General features: G+C 45.0%; 1 protein-coding gene across 3 annotated transcripts; it reads left to right on the top strand.

Annotated features, from left to right (window-relative positions):
• LOC147817767 (uncharacterized) lies at positions 1 to 9,198 on the top strand. 3 transcript variants are annotated; one of them, XM_087180292.1, is made up of 10 exons: positions 1 to 103; positions 1,937 to 2,089; positions 2,193 to 2,394; positions 2,537 to 2,810; positions 3,437 to 3,478; positions 3,625 to 3,707; positions 3,816 to 4,010; positions 4,184 to 4,484; positions 6,545 to 8,161; positions 8,320 to 9,198. In XM_087180292.1, exons 2-10 carry the CDS (start codon positions 1,998 to 2,000, stop codon positions 8,325 to 8,327), a joined length of 2,814 nt encoding a protein of 937 aa, XP_087036418.1. In that variant the 5' UTR covers positions 1 to 103; positions 1,937 to 1,997; the 3' UTR covers positions 8,328 to 9,198. The 3 variants fall into 3 exon arrangements, with proteins under 3 accessions (XP_087036418.1, XP_087036420.1, XP_087036419.1); XM_087180293.1 differs by lacking the exon at positions 1 to 103 and adding an exon at positions 1,434 to 1,573; XM_087180294.1 differs by lacking the exon at positions 3,437 to 3,478.
• Positions 9,199 to 9,851: the final 653 nt, after the last annotated feature.

The raw sequence follows: 9,851 nt of genomic DNA, 5'->3' as shown, positions 1-9,851 counted from the left end.
GCAAGGGAAAGAGTCCTCACTCCCTGTTCCTCACCCTCTCTCCTCCCATCACTCAATACAGAAGAGAAAGCTGAAAGAGAATGGGAACAATCTATGGACACAGGTAAGTGCAAAATACAATAGACTATAGATACATACTGTATGTAATCAATGACGTGTCTCTGAATATGGTAGCGTGGAGAGACGCAGCCTTTTAGAAGCACTAATCCCTCTTACTGGGGAAACAGTGTAAGCTTATCTGGAAGTCAGCATTACTGCTTGGACAACATGGCCGAGCACAAACAGGGGCTGAATGGAGCTTGTCCTCAGAAACATTTGTTTGTGGATAAAGATGACTTTTTATAGTTTCATTACAGTATTAATCCAATATGTCAACTATACAGCAGGCTCAGTTTCTCTAAGGCATTGCACTGAGGATTATTTAGCTCTTTCTACCATTAGAACAATGATCCTATTGTTATAATATGCTTTTGGAAGAATTTATTTATTTATTAAATACTTTTATTTAACAAAAAGTAGAACCAGCGGACAAATAAATGAACAACTGAATGAAAAAGCTATGTTTCAGTATTACAAATATATGAAGAGTAAATTCGCAGATAAATAAATAAGTAATTATTTCAGTTTGTGCTTTAAATTCCCATATACAAATATAATATATGTACATATATTGAACTTCCATAAATGATGTATATGTACATATAAAATAAAAGTGAGTATGTAAAAATTATTCATGAAACCTATTATAAATTTGAATACATATGTCTAGCCCATACAAATATGTATGTTTATGTAAATAAAAGCATATAGAATTTTTATATGTATGTTGTTTTAATAAACTTGCATATATACATATATAGTTGCAACGTGTTATACCATATAAAAATTCATCATATACATATGTTTTAATATATGTACATGGATATTTCATATAGGTTATAAACTTATATCCAGAGGATGTATATACTGTATGTGATAATAATATAACTTGCTGTAGGGACATGCATGTCATATATGACGTTTCTGTATGGGAATATATATTAACACATTTTATATATTAAATACATATTTTATTTTTAAATGTAGTTTGACTCCAATAAGATATGTTTATGTTTAAGTTTATCTAAACTGACAATAATAACTGACGATATTGAATTATTAATGTCATACTCAGTCACCTCTTTACGTGCGCGCCAGAGGCAGTGCCAGTAGCGCGCGCGCGTTGATGAGCAGATGCACACAGCTGTGTTGTTGGCACGCGCCGGTGAGCTGCTGGCTTAAAATACACCGAGGGCGTTGACTTTATTCAAAGTGTTAAAAGACGCTGTTCCTAAGCGACGGAGAAGAAGCACGTAGGGTCAAAGGTGAAGACACACGGAGTCGTTAAATACCTCGAAGGAGGAGGAGAAGTTTCCTGGACTGTGTCGGTCGTTGTTGGAAGTTACTCAGTAGTTTTTCAGGCAGACACAGCAAAGTTGGAAACGTTGATTTAATTCAGTTTTCAACACTTTGGATTCAGGTTTTCTGATTTTGCTGTGGGAAAAGTTTCACGTTTGAGGAAGAGGCTTGTCAGGTAAAACTTTAATGTGTTTATTTGCCTCATGATTTTGGCTTTTTACAGGCTTGGAATGAATGAATACATCAGATCTGTGCTATCATTAAAAACAATACATCAGCTTAGTCGTAGGACAGTTCTGCTGAGTGTTTTCTGACCAAATAATGAATCGATTAATAGAGGAAATAAAGGATTTTTAAGAGATAGATTTTGGGTGTACCTACAGTATGAGAGTGAGAGTCACACCCTCAAATCTCTGGGATGTTTTCGAGCAGCTGTACCTCACTGACTGTTTGTTGTTCCTGCAGTGACGTCTCAAACAGCCTAAATTATTTACTTAAAGTGATCCATTTAATTCCCGCAATGTGTCTTACCTGTCAGGAGGTTTACCTGACGTCGGGAACAGCATCAGATCTTGGGTGGCGCCCTCAGCTCCCTCGAGATGGAGGAACAGGTGAATCCGTTGGAGAGGGACCACTTCCTGTCCGTGGTTCTGCCAGGGGGGATGGAGAAGAACGCCACGGTGCATGGAAGGTCGGCCATTTCTTCACTTTTTCTTTTCTTCTGTGCAGCAGTTTTCAGAGTTAAAAATACTCAGAAGATTTAAGATAAATTACTGTCATTCTTCTCTCTCTAGTAAACCAGTGATGGACTTACTGGTGACACTTTGCGCAACTTACCACCTGAATCCGTCTGACTACACTGTCGAGGTTCTGTCGCCGAACAAGAACAACATCAGCTTCAAACCAAACTGTCCTATCGGCTCTCTAGAGGCGGAGAGGATTGTGCTGAAGCCCAAGATGGTGGAGGAAAAGATCAGGAAGCCATACATGCCCGAAGTAAGAGAATGAGGATGTAAAGTCTGAAGGGTTCAGGATCCTTTAGATATAACTTCTACTTTATTATTAGGAATATTTATCTTGTTGACTTTCAGTGTCAATCCACAACTGCATGAAATAAGCAGAAACTCTCTCTTTGCAGGCGACTGTGCGTCTGTTGATCAACTACAACAAATCCCATAAGGCAGTGGTGCGAGTGAATCCCAGAGTTCCCCTTGAGACGCTGCTGCCGCTGGTGTGTGACAAGTGTGAGTTTAAAGTAGAAACCACCGTCCTGCTGAGAGACTGTCAGTCCAAAGAGCCGCTGGACGTGACCAAGACCTTAAACGACCACGGGCTGAGGGAAGTGTTCGCCAGAGATGCGGCCGGTAAGGAGCCGGCGGAGCATCAGCTCCGACCCAAGACACCTGAAGCAGGTACGTCAGCGGACTCAGCTTCTATTCCAAAACCCTGAGCGCTGTATGTCCCACTGAGTAATGCATTAAATAAACTAAACCCTCGCTCTTGTGTTCTCCTGCTGTTGCATTGACACACGGCTTTTGAAAAAGCTCGGTGCTTTTCAAGCTCAAGGCTTTTCAAGCGTTAGACTCGGACCTAAAAATACCATGTTTGATTTATTTTCCAGCTTTTCCCACAGCGGCCCCCGAGAGCTCAGCGCACTGCGAAAACAAGCTCATGCAAATAGACGAGAACATCAGCAACAATTTGAGTCACACGCAGCTGTGATGTGTTCCTCTATTTGCTTGTTTTCTGTCCTTGCAGTTTATTCTGTCGTCACATCTGTGTAATCTGTGTTTGAAGCTCTAAATGCAGCTTGTGTTTTGTCTATTTGCTAAAGCTGCGCCGTGTTGAGCTCTCAGGGCCACCGTACTTTGAGTTGAGTTCCCTCCCTCCTCCTAATGGACGTCCTGCAGCTCACTATCCCACTGCTCCACACACATCTAGTTTGAAATGAACTCTGGGATGTGTAGTGTATGTGTATGTATCCACGTGGGTCTCAGTAAAATGGACTTAAGATATAATAATGGTGGTGTTTTCTCAGCTGTGGCACCAACAGAGCTGATCTCACCTCCTGCTCCACAAGGTAACACACACACACACACACACACACACACACACACACACACACACACACACACACACACACACACACACACACGTCCCCGCACAGTCTCAGCTGTTATCCAGCCTTCGTTCCATTCACTGATCAGGTTCTCGTGCTTCCTGCAGACCTGTCGAAGAAGGAGAAGAAGCAGAAGGAGAACGCAGGATTCCTCAGCTTATTCAGAAGAAAGAAGAAGAAACCTGAGATGGTACGTCGGCAGCTGGCGATGTCACGTGATGTCAGCTGTTTACTTGGATATGGACGCTGCTCTCCAGTGAAGCAGCTCGTCTGACCTGATCATTTCCCCTCTCTGTAGGAAGAAGCAGTGAGTGCTCCAACTTCTCCCGGTCTCAGTAAGCAAATGGCGGTCAGTATGAGTGAGCAGGATGTTTGCTCTTCTGACACCCTGCAGGCAGATATGCCCAAGAAGAGGCGAGCGCCGCAGCCACCCATGGGTGCATCGCAGAGCGTCCCCAACAACCTCAGCACCTGTCATCTCAGCGGGCCACAGGTAGGTTAATGGTGGGGAGGAAAGACTTCTTCTTTCTTCTTCTTCTTCTTCTTCTTCTTCTACTCTGTCTGTAACTTCTTCTTCACCTTCTTCTTTGTGTGTGTTCTTCTTCAATTTTCGGTGTTTGGGAAACAATGGTGAAATCCTTCAGTAACATAATTATCTCTCTGTAGAGATCAGCAGAATCTACCTTAAGGAGTACCAAGAGGAGGGCCCCACCCCCTCCCTGTGCAACCATGCTGCAGGAGCCGCAGGAGCCGCAGGAGCTGCATGATCTGCAGGAGCCGCAGGAGCCGCAGGAGCTGCAGGAGCTGCAGGTTCTGCAGGAGCCGCAGGAGCTGCAGGAGCTGCATAAGCCGCATGATCTGCAGGAGCCGCAGGAGCTGCATGATCTGCATGATCTGCAGGAGCCGCAGGAGCTGCAGGATCCCCGGGAGCTGCAGGAGCTGCAGGCAGTCACACAGCAGGTTACAGGTAAAATCTTCATCGATGACCTCTGAGCTGAGTGATTGGATCCCATTTTATTACTGTGAACTTCCTGTTTATCTTGCCATCTGGTGGAGAGAGCTGAGGCAGCATCACTGAGACAGCAGCAGAGATGAAATATGCTTGTCGAATAATCCCAATTGACCTTTTACAGTATGTCAGTGGAAATCAAATGGGTTTAGAGTAGGGGTGGGGGTGGGGGGTGAATTCTTGTATCTGCCAAATCCTCACGGCTTCATTCAGGGTCAAGAGAGATTGAAGTTAAATCAAGATTAAAATGTCAAAGTTAAAAGCATCAAATAGAAGATTTAGCAAATATGAGATTTAGCAGTTAAATCCAGCACAAAACGCCTGCTTTTATCAGCCCGGGCAATTTAACCCCGCTCAGGGCAATTAAAGTGACCCCGAGCCTTGTTCATAGAACATGTTGGCTTCAGTCCGTCCCGAGATAAATCCCTCCATTGTCCGAGCTTTCATTCCCCTGTATTAGTCTGTCTGATATGCTTTTATCGCCAGGGTTCAGCCTCTCTCTTTTTTTCCTGAGCTGCTTTCACAGGCTTTGAATGGACAATGGTCATTCTGTTATTAGACACAGGTTAATGGGGAACTGTAATTACGTGAGGAACACTCGCATTGTGCAAATAGTTTTGAAAAAGTTTTAAAGCAGTTCTTCTTCTTCCCTGTCAGTGTTGTAATCATCAGATTAAATTAGTGTCTCGGTTCACTCCCTTCATAGTCAACACTGCTGAGTCGGTGTCAGTCGCAGGCGGAAAAACAAACTCCCGGCCCAGAGCTGATGATGGTTAAACACACTCCTGCTCCTCCTGCGCTTATATAATCATGACGTGTCAGAGTCTGAACGCCTCCATTAAGGCGGGAACAGTGAGAGAGTTTCATCCCGGTGGAACTTCATCGTGAACGTCATGATTGTAAAGATGGCCGCCCTAAAGCCGAGCTCTTTCTCCTCCCTGCTTACAGACTCTGTGTTACCTGAAGGGGCTGATTGATGGCTGCTGCTGCTGCTGCTGTCGTCTCCTTTTCCTCTCCTCCTTCCATCATCCCTCTTCCTCCTCTCCGTCCTCCTCCTGCGTCGGCCTCTTCTTCCTCCTTCCCACCGTAGTGGCTTTTTATGGATGTGTCACTGTGGCCTGCTGCACCTAAACTCTTTTTATTTGTCCTGTTTTTTGTTTTTTTATTTTTTTTATTTGCTCATTCTTGCCTGTTTTTGTGAAACTCTGTTGTTGTTTCTTTTTCTTTCCATCGATCAGAGTTTGTAGACTAACTGCCGTGCCTTTGATTCAACATCAGTACTTGGTAAATGAATCATCTCGACCGTTTCTACGTTTATGGATCGACCAAATCGATCAAAAAAAAGTCTTTATTACCAAAGTGAGCCAATCAGCATGCAGCTGGAGTGAAATCTAATAATGTGAGTGTAAATGAGAGTAAAAGTAAAACTAGAATTTGAATCATGATGTTTATTGTAATTTTCTTTTTTGTTAAAATAGGTTTGATCAAATTGGTTTTGAAAAAAGTATCAATAAGAATCAATATCGAAGTCGTTGGTTCATCAATAAGCAGTTATTATTTTCCTGTCCCTTTTGTGAAATCATAAATATTCTCTTTATTATAATCATGTTTTATATGTTGTATGTTTGTTCCTCTCTTCTATACAGTCTGTTGTATATTAATGTTTTGATATATTTATGATTCTTTGATCTTAATTCTTATTAATTCTAATTTATTTAGACATGGTGCTTCATAATCACATGACACAAGTTTATATGCAGGATTCTTCATTATTAATCAGCATTTGTCTTTTTGCAATAAAAGTTGAATTTAACTGTGAATCTTGATTTCCTGTTAAAAACGTCTCTGATCATTTGACTAAAGTGATTCAAGTTAGAAATAAAACCACAAGAGATAAATGAATGTGGAGAATTGAGTTTCTTATGTGTTTTACATGATAAATGACATATGCACAAAACTCCAGACCTTTTAATTTGAAAAACTGTGTCCGTGTCATTAAGTCTTTCCTGTCTCCCCAGGGACCGTAGACTCTCTGAACACTGTGGAGGAGCTGAGAGAAAGTGATGAGTCGGCCTCTGTAAACCTATCAGTGTCCTCATCTTCGTCACCACATCCATCACAAACACGCTCGTCCTCATCCTCCTCACGTCCGTCGCTCGATCCGTTTCTGCCTTCGTTTAGAGCGAAGGACTTCTCTGACGCCCGCACGTCTCTCGCCAAAGTCCTGACGTCCTCTGTGTCCAAAGGAACGCTGGTGAGGCGTTTGAGGAACTCTGCCACCTTCCCGAAGTTACACAGTGTCTCCTTCACGTCCAGGACTCACAGGGGTCCAGAGGCCGGGGGTTTCTGTGCTGAACTGGACTCTGTTATCAAGTCCAAACTCCCCACTGAGCCTGAGTGGGAGGATCCTCTGCAGAGGAAGGGAACCACCACTTTCAAAGTGGTTCCCTCAAAGAGACAAACGTCCCATGACCCAGAAGTCTCTGAGGACGTCCCAGACCAGGACCAGCTAACTGAGGACGTCCCAGACCCATACCAGGTAACTGAGGACGTCCCAGACCCATACCAGCTAATTGAGGACGTCTCAGACCAGGACCAAGTAAGTGAGGACGTCCCAGACCAATACCAGGTAACTGAGGACGTCTCAGACCAGGACCAAGTAAGTGAGGACGTCCCAGACCCATACCAGGTAACTGAGGACGTCCCAGACCAGGACCAGGTAACTGAGGACGTCCCAGACCAATACCAGGTAACTGAGGACATCCCAGATCAGTACCAGCTAACTGAGGACGTCCCAGACCAGGACCATGTAACTGAGGACGTCCCAGACCAGGACCAGGTAACTGAGGACGTCCCAGACCAGGACCAGGTACCAGTAGAAGATGATCCTGGGAGTGAAGCTTCTCCTGAGGCTGAGGAGGATTCGTATCCCCCTGACAGAACAGACACTGGATCAGTCTCCTCCAGTCAGGAGCTCCAGGCTTCTGACTGGCCAGACTGTCCTCCACCTCCACATGATTCAGACAGTCGGGACTGCACAGGTACATCTCCTTCTGAGGACCGGGACAGCGATGAAGGGCAGGGAGAGGAGGAGGAGGAGGAGGAGGCAGCAGCTGGACTGTCGGGCTGCAGTGACGGTCGGATCCACTCACAGGATCAGAGTGGATGTCTTCAAAGCCCCAGAGGACGGTCTGTAAATACAGATGTGGACCAGTGTGGCTCATACACTGATGAGAAGGAAGCTGAGGAGGAAGTGGTACAAGAAGAGGAGGAGGAGGAGGAGGAAGAGGAGAGTTTCCCTCCTCCTCCTCCACCTGTCTTCTTTAATGAAGAAGTGATGGAGGAGGAAGATGCAAACACTTCCTGTCTGCCACCTTCCCAGCCGACAAGTCCCACCTGCAACGGGCAGACCAACGAACTCAGCGCCGACCACCGACATCATCCAGATGTGTCGACTTCAGCCGCGACGAAGCTCCGGGACAAGATGAGTGCAGGTCCGTCCAGGTTTGCGCAGGCGGTGGCCATGGCTGTGCAGAGGTCCCGCCTCCAGAGCCAAGGGAAGGCTTTCAGCCCGCGGGCCCCCGCCGGTCCCCACGACGCCCTCCCCTCCCCCCCCAGGTCTACCTATCAGTACGGTGAGTCGCTTCATCCACCATGTAATCACAGTTTTCTGTGTCTGAAACCATATTACAGAGTCAGTAGTTTCTCCAGTAGTAGCTCAGTCTTACAGGACTTCTGAATATATGAACTCCAGTAAAGTTTGATGTAATGAACGTATTTGTTTGTGCTGCAGGTGCCTGAGCAGCTTCCTCTCTCCGCTCTGAGGGAGATCCAGCAGCCGGCCGAGGACGCCGCGCTCAACGAGTGACTCGCCCATTAAAACGAACTGCATCAGTTTTCAGAGACGAAACAACTGAGTTGGATTTTGCTAAATATGACTGTCTTTATTTTACCCTGTGTCGTCTCGTTTTATTTTGAGCTTTACGTTCACAGGTCGGACATAAACATTCTGTGTTGTGGAGGAGGCCAAATGTGCAGGACACGAGTTGTTGAACTGACAGCGTCCTGTTTTTTCTTTACTTCCTTTTGACTTTCCACTGAAGATGTGCCAAGACGGACACGACGCTGACGTCAGAGCTTTTTTTGTTGGGTTTTTTTTCTTACTGTAAAACAAAAGCAATGATGTCATTCCAAAGACTTATTCTATGTTTGTGCTGGAACTTTATTTTCTCCCTCAGGATGTACTTTTTGTTTTTTTTTCTGCAGTAAAACTCATGAACTGTGTTTCAGGCTGGTTTGTTTTCCCGCCAGCAGGTGGCAGAAGAGCATCGTTTTTAAATGAGGATCTGACCGTGAGCTGCTTGTTCATCCCATCATCTGCTGGATGATTCACAAGTGACACATTTTAAAAAGAAATAATAGCAACTATTGTTTTTCTTTACTCAGGAGCCATAAATAAGATTTTAAAATATTAATTTAACATTTAAATTTCCATAAGTGTCTCAGGATCCATATGAAGGACAGAATAGAAATATATATATTTAACGGAAACATGAGAATTTCCTGCATTTCCAGAAAGAAAAAGAAAAAAAATCCTTGTTGGAAGCATCAGTTTTATGCCAAGCATTTCAACACCTTCCTGAATAAACTCAGTCCACTTTGCTCACATGCACACACTGTTATGTCTTTAACGGACCCATAGCTCAGGGCAATACTGCATAGCTATACTTGGGTGCCAAAAGAATCCGCACTACTATACGTATTGATCCAGCCCTGGCCTTGGAGGAACAGCAAGGAGCTGTGCGAGGTAGAGACCTCGCCAGAACCGCCTGTGGCTAAACCTCCTTGTTTGCCAGGCCTGGACTGAGTGGGCTCGCTTCAAGACTTTTCTTTCTCTCTCTCTCCAACACTCCTCGCTCTACCTGAGGAGGGAGGGAGGGAGGGAGGGAGGGAGAGGGAGAGGAGGACGGGTTGCTGGTGGATGATGGGAGGTGACCGTTGACCCTGTCGTGTTTCTGCAGCGCTCCCCCCAGAGGGGGTGCCCGGCCCTCAAGGGCACAGCCGTGTCACACTGCCGTTGTCATGGAGAATGCCATTACCGCCCCTAAGGGAGAGAGCCACATCTAACGTTTAAAAAAAAAAATAAAAGTATGTGGAAAAAGAAACACACACACACACACACACACACACACAAGAAGCTGGAGAGAAGCTCTTTTCCTGCCCGAAGAAATGATATCCAATGTAAGTGACAACTGTGGCATTATCCTTCCTCAGCACTGAAAGGTTGGATTTCAACCTGAGCAGCGACGTTCATGATTATGCAGA

This window comes from Seriola lalandi, unplaced genomic scaffold (assembly GCF_002814215.2).
Source record: "Seriola lalandi dorsalis isolate HSWRI2012SDOR001 ecotype SW California unplaced genomic scaffold, Sedor1 jcf7180002054899, whole genome shotgun sequence".
Taxonomy (NCBI): Eukaryota; Metazoa; Chordata; class Actinopteri; order Carangiformes; family Carangidae; genus Seriola; species Seriola lalandi.
The sequence above is the reverse complement of the archived record's forward strand: the minus strand, read 5'-3'. Positions and strand labels throughout refer to the sequence as shown.

Coding starts and splice junctions, on each gene's coding strand:
- LOC147817767 (XM_087180292.1), top strand. CDS start 1,998: ATGGAGGAACAGGTGAATCCGTTGGAGAGGGACCACTTCCTGTCCGTG. Junction 3,479..3,624: donor CTCACCTCCTGCTCCACAAG/GTAACACACACA, acceptor TGCTTCCTGCAG/ACCTGTCGAAGAAGGAGAAG. Junction 3,708..3,815: donor AGAAGAAGAAACCTGAGATG/GTACGTCGGCAG, acceptor CCCTCTCTGTAG/GAAGAAGCAGTGAGTGCTCC.